The following is a 24793-nucleotide window of genomic DNA, read 5'->3' on the forward strand; positions in this document are numbered from 1 at the left end:
GAACCATACCTGACGAGGCCAGTAAGGGGCAACCAAAATCATTTTGCTCCCCAAGTGAGACGCCTTTTGGATCACTCTGGGAAGGAGGGGAACTGGGGGGAAGGCGTATAGCAAGCCGTTGGGCCAAGGATGGGCTAATGCGTCCATAGGACTCTCCCCCGGAGCTGGAGTGAGAGAGAAAAAGTTCTTGCACTTCGCGTTCAGCGGGGTTGTGAAGAGGTCGCAACAAGGAGTTCCCCATCTGCTGAAGATCTGAGTTGTCACTGCATCGTTCAGAGACCACTCGTGAGGAGAGAGAATTGTTCTGCTTAGCCTGTCGGCTATCACGTTGGACTTGCCAGGGATATGAGTCGCCACTAGAAAACGTTTGGTCGTCACTGCCCATTCCCAAACTCTCATGGCCTCTCTGCAAAGGGGGTAGGATCTGGTCCCTCCCTGCTTGTTCAGGTACCAGACTACTGACATGTTGTCGGAGTGAACGGCAATTACGCCCTGAGGGAGGTAATCGTGAAGGGCTTGTAGGGACAGAAACACCACCCTCATTTCTAAAATGTTGATATGAAGGAGGCTCTCTTCTGAATGCCATTTGCCTTGGACTGACCTGCCCAGGGAATGCCCCCCCCACCCCATCTGGGAGGCGTCCGTGGTCAAAGTGGCCACAGGAGGAGGTGGAACAAAGGGTCGTCCCTGATCCAGATTGGAGGGCACCAGCCACCAGCGAAGGTCCCGTTTGCAAGTTTCTGTGATCCAGATGAGGTGACTGAGAGGGAGATCCTGAAAGGACCACTGTGTCGAAAGGAGCCACTGGAGAATTCTCATATGCAATCTTGCTAAGGGGACTAGAAGAACAGTGGCCGACAGAGCCCAATAGCTGCAGGACCATCCTGGCTGGAGGTTTGGATCTGAGAATCAAGGCTCGGACTTGAGCCTGTATAGTTTGTATCCTTTCTGTAGGAAGATAGACCCGCATTAAGTTCGAGTCTATCTCTACTCCGATGAACCTTATGCGCTGAGATGGCAGCAACACAGACTTTGGCCAATTGAAGGTGATTCCAAGGGAAGTGCCTAGTGATATTGTGGCTTGTAGGTTTTGCAACAGTAGACGCCTGGAAGTGGCAGTCAGGAGCCAGTCGTCCAGATACTGAAACACCTGGAATCCTAGACTCCTCAGGTGAGCAGTCACGACCGCCAAACATTTGGTGAACACCCTGGGGGCTGTGGTGAGACCAAAGGGCAGTGCGCAGAACTGAAAATGACCGTCTCCCAGGCTGAAGCGCAAATGTCTCCTGGACGCCTTATCTACCAGTATGTGGTAATAGGCGTCCTTGAGATCTATAGAGCACATCCAAACACCTTTCTCCAGCAGTGGGAGAATGGATTGTAAGGTGACCATTCAGAACTTGGACTTTTTGACTGATCGATTTAGGCTGCTGAGATCCAAAATGGGCCTCAAGTCCCCGGTCTTTTTTGGCACCAAAAAGAACCTTGAGTAAGTCCCTAATCCGATCTGGTCTGCGGGGACCGGTTGGATGACTCCTTTTTGAAGCAGCTTTGAGACTTCTAAGGCTGCGATTTCCCGTTGACTGGGTGGCGGGTCCGGGATTCTCTTGGACGGCGGTGGGGAGTGATACCCTCCCAGGCTTTTAGATGCCTCGAAAAATGACCCCCGACTGGCTCTGGAGCTGCACAGTCGGGCAATCCTTCAAGGATTGTGGAAGGCTGAAGAGCCACGAAAGGACTCACGGTCTCCAGTGTTGCGGGGGCCTCTGCCGCCTCTGGGACGGCGTCTTCCAGAAAAATTTCCCCCTCCTCTGCCTCTAGAAGGGGGATCATCCTGCTGCGAGGGATAAGACTTCTGGGACTTACAGAACCACATTTTCCCTCCTCTTTTAGCCTTGGGATAAGGCCGAAAGGGAGTGGAAAATCGTGCCCCTACGGCAGTCAGAGTCTTACCTTCTTGCTTGCAGCGGGTCAACGTGTCCTTTACCTTGGGTCCAAACAAAGAGGACCCATCAAAGGGAGCGTCGGCAAAGGAAAACTTAAAGGCTTCCGCAAAATGACATGGGTGGAGCCAGGCTTGCCTCAGTAGAGCAACACCCGTACCCGCCGCTCTACTCGCCCCTTCGGCTGCATATGAAATGAGTCTCATGGACGAGTTTGATATGGATGACAACGTAGCCAACTGAGAGCCAACTGTCTGGGCCAGCTGCTCAGGTAGGTTACCCAAGAGGGTATCTGAAAGCTCCTTGATCAGATCCCTCTGAAATCTAGTGAAGTGCGCTAAATAGTTCAGGGACCTTAAGGTAAAGGCCGCTGAACTGAGGGTGCGCTTCCCGTACCGATCCATGCTCCTAGACTCCTTATTAGGAGGATGGACGGACGTCGAAGCCTCTGCTACATCTTGTTGGGTAGCAGATGCCACCACCAAGGCATCTACAGCCACACCTTTGGTCAAAAACTCCTTCTCTGGGGGTGCTGATAAGAACTTGTTTGGGCGAGCAGGCACCGGTTCCACAGAGTCTGGATGTTCCCATGCCCTTCAACAGATCAAATCTAGGAGCTCGAAGGGCAGAGACACCCAGGAGGCGGAGGGCTGAGCCCCGAAGGCCTTGAGGAACACCGACTCGTCAGAGGAAGGGGGTTTGGTCTGCCAGCTGCCTCGTTGTTTGAGGATTTCCAGGATGTCCGCAAAGGAGACATCATCCGAGGATGACTTGGGGGACCCTTCCGCATCATCAAGATCGGTGTCCGACGTGAGAGACTCATCAGGGGAGTCTACGTGCTTCCTCTTGCACAGTCTTTTCCTTGGGGGTTCCTCTGAAGAATCTTCAGAGGGACCTCCAGGAGGGGGGGAAACCCCACTGGGGGTGACCTCAGGCCCCGGGGCTCTGCTGTCTAAGGACAGGGGGACTACCAAAGACCCAGTCTCTGTGTGTAGGGAAGGTGCTGGTGAGACCGTGGAGGTAGCCAAAGAAGATTTGGCCAAAGCACTCCTCATGGCCCTGAAAGCCGGATCGCCAGAGTCCTGGGAAGGTCCAACCCCCGTGGCCACAACAGTAGACGGTACCCCCACAGCCGACGCACCGAGAGGAAGGCTCGGGACTGAAAACATAGGTCCTGAAGCATCCCCCCCAGGGCCGACGGAGGAGGTCCGTGTACCGAACTCCGACTCGAGAGCCGGGGTTGGAGTAAGGGTCGGGGTCGACCCGAAAACCTCCATCGGCTCCACCAGCACCGGCTCCAACAGTGCCGAGGCTGTTGGAGGAGGAACCAGAACTACAGGGTGGGTCATCGGCTCCGAAGCCGAATGGGCTGGAGCCGAAACTAATTTCTGGAATACAGGAGACTGAAAAAGTCTTAGGAGCACCCTGTCGATGTCCGAATCCGACATCTTGGAAGATCGGGAGGAGACTGACCGGGTCCGAACCGACTTCTCCATCGGCTCCGAAGGACTGGGGGACCGGCTCCGAATCGACTCGACCAGTATCGGTGCCGAGGGAGATTCCAAAACAATTTCCCTCGGTGCCGAGGTGGGCTTCGGCGCCGAGGGGGAAGAGTCTGAGCCGGCAACCCTCATCGGCTCCAAAATCAGTGGAGCCGATGAAGGTGACCCACCTCTCGAAGCCCCAGCCATCGGCTCCGAAACCAGAGGAGTCGAGGCTGGAGGCGTCGAGGCAGACCGTTCCGCCCTCGGCTCTGAAGTCCGTGGAGCCGAAGGAGAAGCCTGCCTAGGTTTCTTAGTTGTCAGTTCCGACGGACTGGTCGGAGCCGACGATTTCTTTTTCTTAGCTGGAGAGGAAGAAGAAGATAAGGCCTCTTCAAAGGAGGGCTTGATAAGCCCTTTTAAAATCAATTTATTCTTCCTCTCTTGGAGGACCCGAGAGGAAAAGGCGTGACACACGCTGCAAGACTCCTGGAGATGTTTGGCGCCTAAGCAGTAAACGCATAAGGAGTGATCATCTGTGATGGACATTTTATAGTTGCATCTCGTGCACTTTTTAAACCCAGAGGGTCTATGCTCCTTAGACATACTGTAAATACTTTGCCCAAATATTTATCAGAAAAACAGTTACAAACACAAAATATTGAAGAACCTTTTTTTTTTTTTTTTTTTTTTTTTAACAGCGCAAGCCCAACACTAAACGAATACAACACCAAAAGAGGGCCAAGAACCCTCTAACTTAAACAGGTACATGACCTCAGAAACGATAAGAAAAACTCCACAAGAACGAGGGGAAGGCCCCTCTAACTTAAACGGAAACCTTTCCCTATCAAACACAAAATTTTACCACAAATTCTCACAAAAAACACACGTATACACACTAACAGCTGTTAAAACAGCTTTTGGATAAAGAATTTGGAAATTTCTGACAGAAACTTTCAGAAAAGAACAGCACTTAGCTCAGCCAAGTTTGAGACCACGTCCTAGCTTGTAAGCGGCAAACGAGATCTGGGGGATTAGCGGTGGTGCATCCTGGGATAGAGAATAGCTCAGCCAATAAGAGGCTTCGCTCTATAGCATAGTGTGCCGAGTAGGAGCCGAGGATCGGCTCCGAGCCCATCAGTACAAAATGTAGGCGAGATAGGATCACACAAAATCATTTGTTTTAATAAAGAATGCCTTTTATGGATTCACTCTAAAAAGTGAGAAATAAGGAAGAGTGAAAACTTTTCAAAAGAAATAGACAAACTGATTTCAGAAAAACATTTGAGGTTGGTTTTGCTGATTCCTGCTACTACTTCTGCTACCTCAGTAACAGAACCAGCAAAACAAGCCTCAAATGCTTTTTTGAAATAAGCTTTTCTGCGTTTCTTTTGCAAAATTTTCACTCTTCATCCTTTTCACTTCACTCTTTATTAAAAAAAAAATTGTTTTTATATGTTTTTGGTTCTTAGTTTAATAAGATTTGCAATCCACTCCTTTCTACAGCATGAGAAAGATCAACTTTATGGATATATAGGAGAAATGCCATATAATACGTGAGCTATGATGTTTCAATAAATTTTCAAAAAAAAAAAAAAAAACTTCAAGGACTTTTATGGTTCTGGAGTAAAAGACAATAAGTAAACAGGTTGATTTTTCCCTTATATATGGGTAAATCCAATACAGCAAAGCAAGGTAAAATAACGCAATGGTATACACAGAGGAACTTTGAGACTGACATAAAATAAAGGAGAATAATCATGAAAGTGTACAATATGATTTGACAGAATCATAATCTCTCACCATACTGGTCAGAATTTTTAAAAAACTATAATCTAGATTCAAACCAGTGTAATATATAGATAAGAGTACACTAGGATACTAAGTAAATACTACAAATAATTTAGATTAATTAAAAAAATTCTTGTCCAAAAGTATTTGAATAGATGTAATTAACTGTTAATGTTAATTATTTGTTATATTTTGGAAAATGTTAATAAATACTACTAGGGTGAAAAAAAAACTTTTTGCAGATGACTAATTTAGAATTCAGAATAAAACAGTATAACAGACATTCCAAATGATACACTAGGGATCAAGTTTATGGCATGAAAGTAACTTACGTGAACATAAAGTGCTGCCTCTGACATGCCAGGCAGTTGTTCTCCAAGATTCCATCCCGAATTCAAAGTCTCTGCTGGTGATTTCACTATAAAAGATCTTCTCACAGCAGAACCAAACCTTATATATCGCATACAATTCTTCCATATGTTGAAATTGAGGAACATGGTCAGAAAACATCTCAAAGTAGAAGTCAAATCAGATGGAAGGTAGTAACCACATGGTGCAAATCTATAAAAATGCAAAAATATTGCTTTTCAGGTTCAATGTATCAGCAGCAAAAATACCATCTTATAGTGAGAGTAACCAAGACCTTGTATTACTACCACATATTTATGTCAGCCTTTCTAAATCACAGTATGAAAAAGCTGCCTAGTCATGTAGTCCTACATCACAGAATGACAGTCTACACCAGAAGTCCTATATCACAAAGCAGTCTTACTTCACAGCATGACATGACTTCTGTCAGTCTTACATACATCTACATGACTTGAGGTCTAACTCAGCATTGCTCTATCACACCACAAGGAGCATATTTAACAGATACATATCAGCACGAAACAGTGCCAAAGTCAATAATCCTTTACAGTGTTACATGCTGTCCAAATCACAAATCATGCATCTCAAATAGAAAACTTGGCTAGATCAAAAGTTCTACAGCTCAGCATGACAGTATCAAGATAAATAGCCTTGTACCTCAGCATGACCGAATACACCAGTAAACAGTCATGTATCACTGCATAACATGGTGGCTTGGCAAACAGTTCTACACAGAATCATGAAAAGTTGCCTAGATAAACAACCATACATCATAGCATGGAATGTTGTGTGTGGCAAAAGTGTCTGCACTAACAGTGTTACATCTCACCATTACCTAGTACCATAGTTAACAGTTTCACAATGCAGAGTGAAATGTGTCCAGGTAAACTGTCATAAATCATTATAACATGCAGCCTACATAACTGGTCTAAACTTGGCAAAACTTGTATATCACAACACAACACTGTGTCTGTATTGTCATATATGATCAGCTAGGCCAACAGCTATACAAACAAAGTACAACATGGACTGCAGTTCAACAGTTAAACACATCACACATGCTTTATCAATTATACATCACAGTATGACACCGTGTCTGTGTCAACAATCATATATCAAAGAAAGGCATGAAGCCCAGGTCAATAGTCATTCGTACAGCTCTGATCCAAATGGACCATTTTCATGCTCATTCCAGGACAGTACATGTAATGTTACAACTAATGTAAAGATAAACTAAAAAAAATAAAACTTAACATTGGTAACATATTAAGCATAGGTAAATACATTTTAAACATTAGTAAGATCCACTACAAAAGAGTAGGAATAAAGATGAAGCAGTAGTACAATGTCCATGTTTTAATAAAATAAGTGATCCTGAAGCATTCAAAACAATGTGCAATGGCAGAATGTGTATTTACAGCATGTACAAAAAGAAAAAAATATATACTGGGTGGCAGGAAGGTTAAGAATAGTGTAGAATTGGGTAGGTGAGGGATAAGGGGGAGTTAGAGGCAAGATAAGAGATGGGGTGGTTTTGTCAAATGTGTTAGTTGGTTAGGCTGCCTGGGTTTGAAGGTGGGATAGGAGATTAATGGGCATATCAGACCATGACATGGCTGCAAGCTGTTATGTACCATCACAGCATGCACTGGGCCTAACTCAACAGCTACTCATCACGTCACGATATAAAGATCAACAGTTATACATCATGGCATGACATGGTGCCTAACACAACAGTTACACATTACATCATGACATCTCAGCTTGGTTAACAGTTATATATTCTAGAATTGCATGGTGTGTGGGTCAGCAATAATATATCATAGCAATAGGGGCTGTTCCTCTTCACTCTCCTGCCCAACACAGACATCAATACATTTACACTAACAATAAGATCTCCAACTTAGCAAGGTGATAACCCCCAAACTGATACAAATTTTCTAACTTTACATCACTTCTCCTAAACTTACATCTCCTAACACCACCCTTGAAAAATCCAGTAACTACTCACATCTCCAATCTATTCCTTTTTCCACTGACCCCAGCTTCTCAACAAAAATTAGAGCTCTTTTCTTTTTCAGCAACAGCAAAGAAACTCTTCATCACTATATCTTCATCAACATGGTTTAAACTGACTTTCCACAATTCAAGGATTCTTTAAAAGCTACAAAACCTCCTGTCTACACATTTCTCAAACAGATTTAGTGTTTCTCTACCTTACTCCAAGCTGAGAGTTCTTTGTACTAGTAATGGCAGCTCTATACCAACTCTTACTACTCTCACACTCCATTCTTACACCTTCAAGCAACAGCAAAAGTTAATTTCCAAGAAAATGTTCTCCTTTTACAAGCCCTTCTTCACTGAATATTAATTCTCTCATATATTTTCCTGCTGTAATTCCACATCAGGTCTCGCATATCTTGGTAACTTCTAAATCTATGAGCTCTATCTACTCTTAGACCATACTGGCAGCAATGGCTGATTTTTCTCCATTCTCATTTCAAACTCTTCCTTGCACCATATGACTTCATCCTTATTTGCATGAAAATGGTAACCCTATGACACATTTCCACTACTGCACTATTTTTCACCTCCAAATAGCATCCACTACCCCTTTTAAGGTTCTTAGGTGAGTACTAGGCTAAATGGACTTGTGGGCTTTTAAGCCTGGCCAATTTATCTTTGTGAGAATCAAACCCTATACCTCTTTTATATGAGGTAAACACTGTAACTATTATGCCAACCCCTTCTTCCATAACACTTTAATTGGAACGTCTCCCCCCTCCAAATGTCTCACCTTCCTTCAGTCTTTGGTGGTAGCAAAGCTTCTACACCTACTCTTTTTTTTTTTTTTTTTTTTTTTTTTGTAGAGTCAGTTTTATCAACCTTTGGGGGCAACAAAAGCCTCTCCCTCTGACTCCTGCTATCTTCTAACCAAACATTAACAAAGGAATCTAGACAACATATTAACTACAAGATAGCTCACCTAGATATTACATCTGTTATGGGCAAGACCAGCTTATTAAAATGCATATTAATTTCAGTTTATTAATGATGCTATAATATAATTGTTAAAAAGCAAATATAATTTGTATGCAAAGCTGGGAAAAATACAGCTTCATAAACTAAAGTATTGCTGTTTCTTAAACTGCATTCTTTTAGTATGTAATGAGAGAAAATAGTACGTGTTGCATGAAGTCGAGGCATGTAGTTACTACGAAAGGAATTTGTTAGCCTGACTCCTCCAGGCTAGGAGTGCATTGTTGCTAGGGATGATTTGAAACATCCAAGGTCAGAAACAAGACCCTTTGGAAGCAGGTGGATCATGTTCATAGGTAGGTAACTAGGCTCTCTGCCCTAGGTCATTTATAAGCCTAGCCAGAATGTGTTGGCTTTCGCCTCCCTTTTAGATTAGATTCCTGAGCCTCTGTCCATAGAAGTGATCCCAGGAGTAAATTTACGATCTCCCATCCACTCATCAAGATTTCTTTTGAAGAGGGTCTGTGAGGGGCTCTGCCTAACATGGATTGGGATTCTATTCCAGAGCGAGGAAAGCCTCTGGGATATCAATCTATCCCTCCAGCATGTCCTATTTATTGTTGTGCTGAGGTTTAAATCCCTGGACTGTGTAGCTCTAAGGGATGTGGATTTCTTGAAGTGGAGCATGTCCATTAATTCCGGGTTAGACATGGCCTTGTACGTCAGGCAGAGATCGCCTCTGAATAGGTGGTAAACAACTGAGTAGAGCTGGACTTTCTTTAGTCGAGCTGCATAGGGCATCTTTTTGAGGCCCACAATCCTCTTGGTGAGGTACTTTTGGGGTCTCTCTAGCTGTTGCAGGTGTCGGGTAAGGTACATCCCAAATGGGGCATTGTACTCAATTATGGGCATGATGAGCGATGAGTAGAAAGGCACAATGACCTCTCGATCTAGATGTGAACACTTTCATGATTAAGTGGGCTATATAGAAGGTTTTTCTAACCACTTTGGCAATGTGATTATCAAAGGAGAGGTTGCTATCTACTTGGGTCCCCAGATCCCTAATTACATCTTCCGTACTTAGTGGATTCCCACCTATGTGGTAGTTTATGGGCACTTTGTTTTTCCCAAAGGGGATGACTATGCACTTTTTGGCATTTAGCTTGAGGCCATGGTTCTGACACCAGGTGTCCGTCTCTGTAAGACCCTTCTGGAGGATGCTTGTGTCAGCCGGAGAGTCGATTATGGCTCCCAGTTTGTAATCATCTGTGAACTTGGTTAGCCACAGTCCTCCCGTGCTTGCCTGTACCTCAGAGAAGTATGTACCGAACAAGAGGGGTCCCAGGACTGAGCCCTGTGGGACGCCACTTGTAACCGGTTTGGAGTCGGACATGGCACCAGCAACTCTGACCATGTGGGTTCTATCCCTGAGCCAGTTTGCAACGCATCTTGTGACATAGGGGTTGATATTCAAGCGGATAAGCTTATTTATAATGCCAGAGTGGGGTATTGTGTCGAATGCCTTTGCGAGGTACAGGTAGGCTGTGTGGACTAACTTTCCCTCATCTATGACCTTGGTAACGGTTTCAAAGAAGTCAACTAGGTTTAAGAGGCAAGATCTGCCTTTAAAGCCAAATTGGGTAGGGTCCAGTGTTTGGAGGTTCCCAATGTCTTTGTTTATGAGACCCATGATGATGCGCTCCACAGCTTTGCAGACCAGGCTAGTCAGGCTTATAGGGTGATAGTTCCCGGGATCTGTTGTGGCGCCACCTTTGTGGAGCGGGTTAACTGTTGCTGTACGCCATTCTTTGGGTACATATCCTGGAGTAAGGCTGAGTTTGAACAGTGACTTTATGTGAGGGTTCAGTTCTTTTTGGAGCTTGTGTAAGACGCAGCCCGGGTCACCATCCGGTCCCACTGATGCTGTGTTTTTTGCTTTGGAGAGGGCTGCTTTCACCTATGTGTCTGTGATGTCCGGGCGACTACATTCTTCTGGGATAGACACTGGCCCTTTTGGGGGGGAAGGGGGGGGTAAAGTTTGCACTGAACCTGTCCGCCAGGATGTTGGCAATGTCAGTGGGTTCAGTGTATTTTTTGCCATTTTGCACCAGCTCAGAGCAGATCTGAGAGTTGCCACCTAGATTCTTGACATAGCTAAAGAAGGCCTTGCGATTATCTTTAGAGTCTTTGGCTATTTTTATTTTGAAGCTGGCCGTTGATGATTTTATGAGGGATCGTAGTTTCTTGCCAATACTGATCAGGGATGCCTTCCCTTTTTGGGATTTTGCTCTATCATGTAATAGTTTCCTCCTCCTGTTGTATAGCTTGTTTATGGCCGGGGTCCACCAGACTGGTCTCCTGTTTTTGGAGGAGTGAGTATTGTTTTTACTTGAGATGGCTTGATCCATGCATTCCTGTAGGTGCTCATGGAATGCATTTGTAAAGGATTCTGCAGTTTGGGCAGCATTTTCCATTAGCCCGGGGGCTTTGAAGCTTTCCATCTCGGTCTTGAGAAGTGTGAAGTTTGCTTTTGAGAAATTTTTCACAGTGGTTTCCTTGGCTGGGGGTAGGGTCGGGATGTGGATGTCCAGTGTGATTAGTTTATGGTCTGATCTTACCAACGAGGGGTTTACCTCTGGTGTGGAACATTGAGCCCCATGTTGGTGATGACCAGGTCCAATATGTTGTCCCCTCTTGTTGGAGTGGTGACCAGTTGTTCCATGGCGTTTGAGTTTATAAACTGCAGGAACCGTTGGGCAAAGGAGTTGGGACTTGAGTAGTTTTCTCAGTCAATGTTTGGGTAGTTGAAATCACCCAATATCATGGTGCTTGGTGAGACCTTCATATTCTCCAATGTTCTCACGAATGCCGAGTGGGGGGGTCCTGAGACAAGGTGGGTAATCTGTAGCAAGCTACAAACTGAAAAGCAGTTTGCCCACTGTTAGTTGCACATGGATGGTCTCCGATGCCTTGTGCAGTGCTACTAACCTGGAGGTGTGGGTATCCTTGATGAAAATGGATACTCCCCTGCCTTTTGTATTTCGGTCCCAGTTCTGGGGCCGAAAAGCATGGTATGAGTTATATCCTGGTAGTGCTGGGGTGCTCTCTGGAGCCTTGAACCAGGTATCTGTTACTGCACAGATATTGATTTTCTCCATACTGAGGAGTGCCTCGAGTGCATGCATCTTGAGGTTTAGACTTCTGGCGTTGAGCAGCATTACCCTTAGTTTTTTGTTTCTTGTGTTGTCTATGGAGGTGGATTTGTCTTTTGAGCCTTGCCTAAAAAAGGCACTATGGGGGTGGCAAGAGCCTTGGCCAGTATTCAAAAGCCTAAGGGTGACAGGAGCAAGCCGTCCCTAGCAAAGCAACGTGGCTTGTTGAGCATGTCATCCTAGGCTGACAGACACTGGATCCCCTTTGAATGACACCAATAGCTTAGCCAATTGTTAAAATTGATCATTTTGTCTTTATACTGTGGCATCATTCTTGGTGAGGGCAAGATGCTACTCAGGGTCAGGGTCATACCGGCCTGAGCTACATGATCCGAGAGCTCTTCTATGTCTCTTTTTCATGTAGTCCAGGGAGGTACGTCTCAGGTCATTCACACCAACATGGACAATGACAGAGTCATATTTGTACTTGCTTTGGAGTGACCAGAGTGCTTGTGTTATGTGGCGGATCCTGGCACACGACAGTTTATAGCGACCTTCTCCTTGTTCATTCTGGTGAGCGGGAAGTCAGTGTGCCTGACAATAGAGTCTCCTATTACTAGTGTATTTGGTGTGTTATTTAATAAACTAAAATACGAGGCACAGTGTAGCAAACACTAGTAAACAATAAAAACACTGTGAAAAGGACAAACGCACCGGACAGCCGAGAAATTTGAGTACTTTTATTCCAAGGTTAAACGTTAAACAATCCACCACGTTTTTCGTCAACAAACTGCAAGACTTCATCAGACAAGACACAATTAAATTAACACACTTTTATATGCTGACAGAATTTAAATCACCCAATAAAACCCATTGAAAACAATCCTCATGAATATGTATATAAAAAACTCTCATCCAAACAAATGGATAGATTGAAAATACATCGCTGATTTGCAAATACATATATTGTTTGTGCAATATTTTCGGTACTAAGAGCATTAAATGATTGCTTGAAAACTTTTTGTATATAAAATATTCATGTGTACAATTCATAATTTTTTAAAAAACAGCGTTAAACCACAAATCAATTCATCAATGGACTAATACTCCCATCTAGTGGTCATAAATGGTATATAATATCTTTTTGACCCGAAAACAGAAAACACGAATCAAACGTGAAATCAAAACATGTAACATAATGAATATGAATCACATCTAAAAATACCCTAATACATATTTTTTATTGAATATTAAACCCAAAAGGATATTGATACATAAATAGATGTGTATAATTCTATAATGTTACATAAAATAATAAATAATACCATAAAATATTGTATTGTATAAGTATGGTGTGTTATTTAGCCTTAAGGGCTGCGACCGTGTGGCACACTGACTTTGTGAAGTATGTGATACGTGAATATTGTTGTGGGGTAGCGGTTGCTTGGATGTCTGCTTTGGAGGTCTCTGCTGCTTTGGCAAATTTTTATTTAGAGTCTCCAAGTATGTTTTTGTGTGTTTGTGTGTCTTGTTTGCTGATACGATTGGTCTATGAAAGACTGGTTGTGTGGTGCGAGTGGTTTCCTTCGCCTCCTGACTGACTGTGCCAGTCTTGGGTTGAGACAGCTCGGCCTCCAGTTTGGCTGTACAGTTGCATCTCTCACATACATTTGAGTTTGTTGGAAGGAGGAGAGGGGGTTGTCTGTGTACATAAGGCAATTGTAACATTGCCTCAGGATTCCCAGATTCACCAGCTGGACTGGAGAGTATACCTGAAACTGCCCTTTGGACATGCCTGAATAGTTTAAAGAACTGGTTTATTGATTGTCCAGAAGGGACAAATAGTGAGCCTTGTACTTCTAAATAGTATAAGTGGGTGCAGTGCTATAGTTTGTTAGTGCTTACTGAGAAATTTGAGCAAGTGCTGGGCTGTAAAAGGAAGGTTGAGTGCTTACTTTGAGAGTTTGAGTATGTATAGAAAAGTGTTCACGTGAAGTATGAGGTGAAAATCACAAGGGATGAGGAAATTTGCAAAGTTTTTCATTAGTCAGAACCATTGTAACATAAAAAAATTGTATGATCAGTTTTGATAAGAAAATGTATAAAAGATATAGTTGGCGCCTCTTCAGAGAAACTGTTTTGACATCTGCTATGAAGACGGTCTCCCAGTGCTGTAAGAATAAAATTTTTGTTTGCACGCCCTGAAGTGTTGTTCCTGACTGAAGGGATATAAGGTAAATTATTCTTTATTTATGTCTATAACACATTGCATATCCACTTTAAATAGCATCACTTTTCTCAAAGTGCCCTACAACAAAATGAAAACAATAAACACACTGATGACAGATGCTTCTCTGGACAGACCACTGAACAAAACAAATCTCACTTCTAACCAATATGCGCATGCCATAACTAGGAAGGCAAACAGTAATATAATAAAATTCTTCATACAACCTGGTGGTTGAATCACTTGAAAGATCCCATCTGCATAAATACACTGGTGAGATGAAGAATAATCTAAATAACCAGGTTAAAAACCCTTATCATCTAAACCTTTACTTAAGATCTTAATTATCATAAAAAACATTACTAAACTCATCAGACAAAAAGGTAGACCACAGCCCACCTACATGCAGTGCAAGCAACCACACAGTTCACTAAATCAAAACATGCCACTATCATATCTCTTAACATCAACAAAATCCACTAGTGGGTGACGACTTGCATTTGAACAAAATAAGCCCAAACTCCTCACCACTCTAGAATCATGTGTGAAGGATGAATACGTGCCTCTCTTCATGCTGCAGCAGCACAACAGCTGCTTCTTCAATAGACCAGGATTATAAACAGGTGGTTATGTTCTTCTACTAGGCAAGAGCAACTCTGCAGATAAAATAACCCTGGATAGAACTGGTAGTCAGCTAGATCCAAATGCAATAGGAAATTTAAAAGTAGACCACTCCAGAGGTCCACTGGCATAAATATTATCTACAATAAAATGGAAAAAAATTATAGAGTATAGAGCAGACTTAAAAAAATCCAAGTCAAGGAAAATATTAGAAATTTGAGAAAAAATTTAAAAAAAGACTATTAGAAAGACCAAGGCAGTCAATGAACTTAGGTTGGTGTCTGAAGCCAAGGAAAATTATACACCCTTCTTTAGTTGTGTAAATAACATTGAACAATGTACAGAACTCATACTAAACAGCAAAACCTACATAGACCCAGTTAACACTGTCAATGTACTAGCAAATTAATTTAGTACAAATTTCACTCCTGAAACACCTAACCAAAGCCCTATGATGCCATTCTCTCTCAAACCTCTCTCATCATCACTAATGTACAGAAACTGCTATCCAAGACTAAGAAAACTTCCTCCATGGAATCAGACAGCATATCAAGCGGTTTACTAAACAGTAAACATGCACTTGTTCATAGGTAGGTACTACACTATTGGCCCTAGGGCCTATATAAGCCTAGCCAAAAAGGTACCCTGACTTTCGCCACCCAAGAAAATTATTTTCCTTAGCCCCTGTTGAGCAGAGCCACAGAAGTGATCCCTGGGGTGAATTTCTTATTTCCCATCCAATCATCAATACTTTTCTTGAAGAGTGCTAATGAGGAGCTTTGTTTGATACACATAGGTAGTTTGTTCCAAAGTATGGGAAGTCTCTGGGACAGGAATCTATCCCTCCAGCATGTTCCGTTTACTGTGGTGACAAGGTTTACGTCCCTAGAGCATGTAGCTCTGGGTTTGACATAGCTTTGTATGTTAGGCAGAGATCGCCTCTGAGCAGGCAATATGCAACGGAGTAAAGTTGGAGTTTTTTTAAACTGTCTGCGTAGGGCATCTGTTTGAGGCCGATAATCCTCTTTGTGAAGTATTTCTGCAGCCTTTCCAGTTGTTGTAGATGTCTTGTGAGGTACATACCAAAAGGGGTGTTGTACTCTATAATGGGTCTAATGAGTGACGAGTAGAGGGAAAAATGACCTTTTTTCTGGATGAGGAACCTTTTGTGATGATGTGTGCCATGTAGAAGTTTTTCCTGACTACTGTGGCGATGTGATTATCAAAGGAGAAAAGTACAGTTTTGTACCTACCATAAATGTAGATGTTCGAAGATCCACATTGCTGCAGTCATAACCTGTGGGTAGTCCGCTGTCCTCGGTCGGCCCGAATACCAAAGTGTTAGGCTGGCGTCGGTCATGGCGCTCAGATCTGACGTCAGTACGCCGTGGTACTAAAGCACATGACCGACGCCATATCCTCAGTCTTTCTTGCCCCAGATGTCAGAAGGCCTTAAAAAGAAAGGCCATAGCCAAAAATGGAAAAACACCCAATCACCCATGTAGAAACAATATTTACACCACAAACCACACAAACACCCCAAACTACAGAGGGGAAGGAGGGAGGGTAAATTGGACTGCAGCAATGTGGATCTTCGAACATCTACATTTATGGTAGGTACAAAACTGTACTATGTTCTTCATCTCACATTGCTGCAGTCATAACCTGTGGGTAGAATCCCAAAGCAAAGGCAAAGGGAGGTTGGCAAAATCATAAAGCATTGGGAGCTGCTAACATGCCCTGTAAAACTGCAGTGGCAAATCCAGCCCTAGATTTGGAATAAAGAGGGAGATGGTAATGTTTAGAAAAAGTGTGCACTGAACTCCAAGTAGCTGCCTCCAAAATATCCTTAGTAGCTACTCCCCTTAAAAAAGCAGTAGAAGTGGCAGTCGCCCTAGTGGAATGAGGTCTGATTCCAGCCGGAACCTCCTTACCATGATGAGAATAACAAAAAGCAATACAATGGCCAATCCACTTAGAAATAGTTTGTTTTGAAACAGGTTTCCCCTGAGAACCCAAAGCAAAAGAAATAAACAACTGTTGAGACTGCCTGAACCCTTTGGTTCTGCTCAAATAATAACGCAACTGCCTGAACCCTTTGGTTCTGCTCAAATAATAACGTAACTGCCTGTGAATATCCAAAGAGTGCAAAATTTTCTCCCCTTTATTTTGGGGATCAGCATAAAATGTAGGCAAATGAATAGATTGGTTTAATGCCACATTAGAAACAACCTTAGGCATAAAAGTAGGGTTAGTACGCAGGGAGACCCTATCCTTATGAAAAATCAAGAAGGGTTCAACTGCCATTAGAGCCTGTAATTCAGATACCCTTCTAGCAGACGTAATGGCCAACAAAAAAGCAGTCTTCCAAGACAAAAACTTCAACTCCGTAGTAGCTGCAGGTTCAAAAGGAGGTAAAGTGAGCTTTTCCAACACAAAATTGAGATCCCAGGAAGGAGTAGGAGCTCTACGTGGGGGTCTTATGTTCTTTGCCCCTCTAAGAAACTGCTTAAACAAAGGGTGAGAGAATAAAGGTGGGTCACAGTCATAGTGAGCAGAAATGGCTGCAGCATGAACTTTTACAGAGGAGAAAGACAAACCCTTGTCTAATAATTCTGTAAGATACTGAAGTGAAACACTCAAATTAGGCACTGAAACATCAAAGCTCTTTGTTTTGCTCCAAAGAAAAAATCTCCTCCATTTATCAGCATAAACTTTCCTGGTACTAGGCCGTCTGGCCTCCAAAATGACATTCAAAACTTGTTGAGGAAGCTGCGACCCCCCAGGGTCTAAAACAGAATATGCCAAGCTGTCAGATGCAGGGACTGAATCCTGACATTGTGGAAATGATTGCTTGCCTGGGACAAAAGGTGTGGAACTGCTGGCAAAGGCCAAGGAGGCTCCCGTACTAAACTCCTCAGCAGAGGGTACCAGTGCGGATGTGGCCAATCTGGAGCTATTAGAATCATGCAAGGCTTGTCCTGTCTGACCTTCAAGAGCACCTTGGGAAGAAGAGGCAGAGGAGGAAAGGCATAGACGTGAAGGTTGTTCCAACTGAATGATAGAGCATCCACTTTCCAAGCTTTTGGGTGAAACAGCTTTGTGCAAAACTTTGGCAGTTGGAAATTTAGTGGAGAAGCGAACAGATCTATGTCTGGAGTCCCCCAAGCCACCGTCAACTGTTGAAATACATGAGGATCCAATTTCCACTCGTGGGGATCCACCATCTGTCTGCTCAAAACATCTGCTAAGGAGTTCTGTGCTCCCGGCAGAAACCTTGCCTGAAGAGTGAGGTGCAAACTGAGAGCAGTCTCCCACAAAATCATAGCTTGCCTGCAAAGAGGGTACGAATGGGTTCCCCCTTGCTTGTTGATGTACCACATGACTGTTGTGTTGTCTGTTTGAATCAACACCTGTCCTGGTTGAAGTAGATCCTTGAAAGCCATCAGGGCAAATTGGACTGCTAACATCTCCTTCATGTTGATATGCAAATGTTGAAGTCTGGGAGGCCACGTGTCTTGAACCCATTTCCCATTGAAGTGTGCTCCCCAAGCCAGGTCTGAGGCATCTGTCGTTAAGATCTGACTCGCCTCTGGTCGGGTCACAGAGAGTCCCTTGTTTAGGTGACATTCCTGAGCCCACCACAAGAATTCCCTTTGGATGCAAGGTATTATCTGAATGACAGTGTCCAAATCGTGGCAGTGTTGAGTCCATACACTTTTGAGATACCATTGTAGCTTCCTCATATGCAATTTGGCATTGGGAAGCACCAGAATACAAGATGCCATGAACCCCAAGGCCTGAAGGACTGTCCTTGCAGTCAGCCTGGACCGCAGAGATAATTGTTGGAAGTAAAGGGCAAGATTTCTTTGTTTGTCCGGGGTCAAAAACGCCATCTGAGAGGCTGTATTCAGTCTCACACCCAGAAAGCACATGTCCTGAGAGGGTACTAGACTGGACTTTGTTTCGTTCACAGAATACCCTAGGCACCTTAACACTGCCATAACATACTGAAGATGGTGAAGTAACTTGACTTTGTCTTGAGCAAGACTCAGGCAATCGTCCAAATAAGGATAAATTTGTATTCCCCTTAGTCTTAAGAAGGCTATCACTGGAGCCAGGACTTTTGTGAACACCCTGGGCGCAGTAGATAAGCCAAAGGGCAATGCAGAGAATTGATAATGAAAAGTGCCAGCCCGAAAACGCAGGAACCTCCTGCAGCTGGGCCTGATAGGAATGTGAAGATAAGCCTCTTTGAGATCCAGAGTTACCATCCAGTGATCTTTGCCTAGCAGAGGCAGAAGCTGTTGCAAAGTTAACATCTTGAATTTGGGAATGTCCAGGTATGTGTTGAGAATAGACAAATCCAGAATTGGCCTCCAAGTGTTTCCTTTCTTTGGTACCAGAAACAGGCGAGAATAAAATCCTAGGCCCACTTCTGACGGAGGGACCCCCTGGATAGCCCCCATTTTTAAAAGTAAAGAAATCTGCTTGTGAGCCTCCAACTTTTGCTGAGGAGGAACGTCTGGCATGCCTTTGAAAGGAGGCAAGGTGTGAAAATAAAACTTGTAGCCTCGGTCTATAATGTCCAACACCCATTTGTCCTGAGTGACTAAAAGCCAATTTTGCCTGAAAAGTGCCAACTTTCCTCCCAGAGGAGCTGCCAGACAGGAGGGATCTGGCAGCTGGAGATACAGGTCATTGGGTCTGTTTATGAAAAGGCTGACCCCTGCCCTCACCCGAAGATTGTGCAGGGGAACTCCAAGTTCTAGGCCTGAAAGAACCCTGAGCATGAGCTCTGCCCCTACCACGTCTAGATCTGCTCCTAGACTGTCAATCAGAAGAAGGATAAGCCCATCCCTTAGCAGGCCAATTTCTGCTAAACTTAGGGGGCTGCACATGTAAAAAATCCTTAACTGTCTGCATGGACTTAGCTTTGTCTTCCATTTTCTTCAAAACTGACTCCACAGGAGAACCAAACAGAACTTCAGATTGAAGGGGAGCATCCAAAATTCGAGCTTTAACATGCTCTGACAAGTTCTGATCCTTAAGCCAGGCGTGCCTACGAATAACTGATCCAGTGGCAGCCACCCTGGAAGAAGCCTGAAGAGCATCAAAACCACACTGCAAAGAATGCTTACCCACCTGATCAGAGGCATGAACTAAATCTTGCAATTCCTTACACTCTATGCCCTCTGCCAAAGCATCTACCTTAGATTTTAACTGACTTAGGAGAAAATTCTGGTACTTTAGCATATGAAACTGGCAATTCAAAGCCCTCATCGCTAGAGTGGAAGAGGTATACACTTTTTTACCCCACCTATCCAAAGCTCTAGAATCTTTATCCAGAGGAACTGGATTCTTTACAACAGAAGCCCTGACACCCTTAGGTCCCTGGCTAATAGTTTCCGGGTCAGCTCTTGGGCTCTTATACAAATATTTATGAGCCTCTGGCACTCTGTAATACCTGTCTGGCTTGACCGGGGCAGGAGGCAAAGAATCAGGATTAAGAGAAGCTTCAGAGAAAACATCCTGAACAACATCCAAAACAGGGGGAATAGCCAAGGGCCTATGCTGTGGTAAAAACAAAAATTCCCTAAGTCTCTTTCGAGAATCTGAGAAATCCTGACCTTCCCACTTAAAATGCTCCCTCATAGAGTGCAGTGTTTCAGAAAAGGAAAAATCCTCAGGAGGGGAAGCAGAAGGACTAGAATCCTCTTCTTCTGAATCAGAATAAGGAGGAAAATCCTGAATGTCTTCAGCCAAAGACTCTGAGTAATCCGAGGAATGCTCCAATCCTTCCACCTCTGGCTCCACCCTAGGCCTCTTATCTGGAGGGGGCATAGAACCCCTGATTAAGGTAATCAAATCCTCTGCCATTTTCAACATATGTTTTTTAGGTACAGAACCTGCAGAACTAGGGCTGACGCCAGAGGAAGACAAACCAGGCCTGACCTTGGAAGATGCCTTAGAGACAGAAGTAGAAGGCCTAACCACCTTATGCAAAGAAGGGACTACAGAGACCTGAGAGGCCCCCTCAGCCTGACCCGACTCCTGAGAGGCCACATCCTGCAAAATTAAAGGCTCCCCCTGAGATTCAGCTGAAACCTCGGCTGGATCCACAGATTCCACCATAGTTTCCAAAGAACTGGCGTCCGTAACGGACGACTCATCCTGCTTGGACTTTAACGATTTTTCCTTACGTTTCTTAGCGGTAGCGGGCGTCGGAGGATCCGACGGCATATTGTAGTTACACCGCTTACCGAAGGCAAGTCTAGCACAATCTAACCTGCATTTAATGGTGCGCTTATTAAATCTAGCACAAAAGCGACACCCGACTACGTCGTGCTCAGGCCCCAAGCAAGGAATACAAAGAGAGTGGTAATCCCTATGAGGTATCTGTTTCCCACAAGAAATACAATTATTCACTTTCTGACATCCGGATTTAACTGAGGCAAGAAAAGACAAAAATATTCCCCAACGGGGTACTTAGCCCAACTTGGTCTTTGGTCTGAAACTCAAAATACGAAAATTTCAGGACGCCGAACGGCACTTGCAAATGCTGCTTCTGCTTCGGACCATGCGGCAAGAGACACAGAGGATATGGCGTCGGTCATGCGCTTTAGTACCACGGCGTACTGACGTCAGATCTGAGCGCCATGACCGACGCCAGCCTAACACTTTGGTATTCGGGCCGACCGAGGACAGCGGACTACCCACAGGTTATGACTGCAGCAATGTGAGATGAAGAACATCTACTGTCCACCCGTGTCCCAAGGTCTTTTATACTTTTGGTGTTCGCCTATGTGGTAGTTCACGGGTACAGAGTTTTTACCAAAGGGGATGACAATGTACTTTTTGGCCTTGAGCTTGAGGCCATGGTTCTGACACCAGGCATCTGCCTCAGTGAGGCCCTTTTGTAGGATGTCCACATTGTTAGGAGTTTTGATTATGGCTCCTAGTTTGCAGTCATCTGCTAACTTCGTTAGCCAAAGACCTTCTGTGTTTGGTATCTACTTCTCTGAAGTACAGGCTAACAGGGAGAGGACCCAGGACTGAACCCTGTGGTACTCCACTTGTCACTGGTATGAAGTCGGATTTGGAGTCTGCTACTTTTACAGTCTGGGTTCTGTCAGTGAGCCAGTTGGCAACCCATCTTGTGATGTAGGGATTTATACCCAAGTTTAGTGAGTTTATCTATAATTCCAGAGTGGGGAATGGTGTTGAAAGCCTTGGGGAGATCTAGACAGGCTGTGTGAATCACCTTACCTTAGTCTACGGCTTTGGTGACTGCTTCAAAGATGTCTATCAGGTTTAGGAGACATGATCTGCTTTTACAAACCCAAACTGGGTGGGTTCCAGAGTTTGGAGATTACCAATGTATTTGTTTATAAGTTCCATGATGATACATTCCATAGCCTTGCAGACCAGGCTCTTCAGGCTAATGAGGCAGTAGTTCCCGGGGTCCATGGTAGCTCCCACTTTGTGGAGTGGGATAACCTCTCTGTAAGTTATTTAACTTGAGCCTGACTCGGGCTCAATCACAGAAGTATAGTAAACAGCACTGAAGATGCCACTTCATAAAGGTGGTCCTTCTACTGACCCCAGAATCTACAGGCCCATCAGCCTGACATGTCTCATTAGTAAGGCCATGGAAAACATTATAACAGACTTCATTAAAATAGAGAATAAAAATCTCAACAGGCTAGATGCACAGCAATTTTGTAAAAGATAGATCCTTGTCTAATGAATCTGGTAATCTTTCAAAAAGGTAACACAAGCTGTTGGCAGCATACTTCTCAACCTCTTAGAGCAAAAAATCTATACAAAGCCATAGGGGGACAAATGGCTGAAAATGGGGACACTTTTTAAGTATTGCTCATGCAAACTTAAAAAGCTGATAGAACAGGTTTTGCATTGGCATGAATTTTCTGAAGGATATGAGGTCTGAAACTCAAATGACTGTCATTACTTTTCTGACTTCAACCCTCAATGATTTGCCAGAAAACCACAATTGTATGCGAAATCGACCAAAAACATGAAGCAAAAATCTGAACAGTCTGTGAAAATCTGTACAGCTGAGCGGTATGGTTGACAGTAGTCACACTGTACATGCACCCAACCTTGATCTGGCCAAGGAATTTGACACCATGCCCAAGCTAATTAATGAACTACATTCATTAAAGACAGAAAGCTAAATGGCTAAAAGACTAAACCCACACTGTGTGGCAGGGGAGTGTCAGAGAACATGAAGGTGACCCAGTGATGCCTTTCAGGGCTCAGTGATGGGAGTGATTTTGTTTAGTGTTTATTTCTCTGATCTACAAGACTAAGCCAAGCACTATGGCTCACCAGGTTTGCAAATGACTGCAAACATGGACCGACCGTCAAATCCTCCTCTGACACAAAAGTCTTCTAGCAAGAACTTAAACTTATAAATGCCTAGTGCATTGAAAACTGGCTTAAATTAAATGCTATAAAATGCAGCACTGTCACGTTTACCAGGCAAACTATCCCCCAACATATACCCGACTTCAAAATGAATATGTATTTAAGAAACCTAGGAACCTGCATTGATAATTCCTTCTCCTGTGGTCATCATATAGCTACTGTGTCAGGAAATCATTCTACCTACCACAACTGGTCATCAAGACAATATCAGCTAGATCTAAAAATGTTACTGCCTCCTTGCATTCAACACTGATCAGACCAATGATAAAATACAACTACAACATTCCCTTTTGGATGTACTTTCCCAAACATAGTCAGAAAGACTTCAGAGGCTCATAAAAAAGATGATGACATCTGACTTTTATGATTTATTTGAAAAATTTAATTTCTTGGGTAAAATGTTTATTGAGAGAGGATACCCCAAATACCTGGTGGGTAAAACACTGGAGGATGTCTACAATGGTTGGGGGACCAAATACAAAGCTTTACTAGGTCAACCTTTTAGTAAAGTGGTTGAATCAGACAAAGCAATAAAAAATTACCAGGGGGCATGCGTTACTGAGTTTAGTACGTTTTCTGACTTCTTTACACAAATAGTGAAAGCCAATTGGTGTATATTAAAAACTAATAAGGAATTATACGAAGTGGTAGGAAACAGACCTCACTTTATTTACAGGACAGGAATTAGTTTGAAAAGGTTGTTTGAAAGAGTTGACAAGGACAATACCAAAAAAGCAACTAGTTCATGTGGTAGGTGTGAGCAACACATTTACAAGGAAGAGTCCATAAAATTGAACAATGGTTTGGGTAGTGTAGTTAAATTTTGTAAGGGTAATTGTCATACTAGAATATTGGTTTATTTGGCCATTTGTACACAATGTTCATCATTTTATATAGGGAAAACCGAGAGGGCACTGAAAGATAGAATATATGAGCATTTTAATGACATCAGGACCAGGAAAGATACCAGTGCCCTATATAAACATTCGGTTTCCTGTACATCATTTAATGGTTTCAAATTTGGGATTATTGATTTGGTTAAGAACAACAATAGGGGGGGGGGTGATATGAAGAATGTACTACTGAACAGGGAATTAAGACGGCAATTGAGGCGTAAGGCTAATTTCCCTCCAGGTCTTAATGAATACATCAGCATTAAAGCTACACTAACAGAGAGAGCAGGAACAGTTTGAACCACTTTATATACAACTGCAACACCTTTTAAAGACATGAATGGTATTAATAAGTTTTTTTAAAACAGTTTTATGTTGCACATTATGATCCTACCCCACAATAATGTAGGGACAAATTTCATCTTATAACATTTCATTTCTTTTTACTTGTGTAAGATTGTTGCATGTTGTAAAATATATTATTATTATATTTGTAAAACACCCATTAGTGGTGCTTTACATTTTTAATTGGTTAGGCAATTAGGGCAATTTAGGGCATTATATATAGTAAGTGTAGCACTGGTATTGTTTGATCTGAAGAAGTCTCACATCGAGACGAAAGCGCTCATCTTTTGGCGGATTTACAATAAATGTTAAAAGGATTCATCCTACTCGTAGTCTGGAACTATTTTTGCTCATAAAAAAGAATCAAGGGCTTACAATTTCCAAGCAGCCAGAATGAAATAGAAGCATCGTCTCTCTTTTCTGCATCTTACAGACTCATCTGAGGAGAACTATGCTTTGCCTTCTAAGCAATCGGGGACGTAGTAGTTCAGAATCTGTTGTACCCACACAAATCAGTCTCCCAAATATAAGAACAAGGATT

General features: G+C 43.4%; 1 protein-coding gene across 4 annotated transcripts in view; it reads right to left on the reverse strand.

Moving 5' to 3' along the window:
• Positions 1-24793, reverse strand: part of RSAD1 (radical S-adenosyl methionine domain containing 1) — a 2083664-nt gene that overhangs the window by 1983702 nt on the left and 75169 nt on the right. For all 4 annotated transcript variants that reach the window (XM_044090484.1, XM_044090485.1, XM_044090486.1 and 1 more), the window contains exon 2: positions 5548-5776. In XM_044090484.1, coding sequence (XP_043946419.1) covers positions 5548-5712 — 165 coding nt within the window. In that variant the 5' untranslated portion in view covers positions 5713-5776. The remainder of the gene's footprint in view (positions 1-5547; positions 5777-24793) is intronic.

The sequence above is a fragment of the Protopterus annectens genome, chromosome 12.part0 (genome assembly GCF_019279795.1).
Source record: "Protopterus annectens isolate FY-2018-M chromosome 12.part0, PAN1.0, whole genome shotgun sequence".
In the NCBI taxonomy this organism is placed as follows: domain Eukaryota; kingdom Metazoa; phylum Chordata; order Ceratodontiformes; family Protopteridae; genus Protopterus; species Protopterus annectens.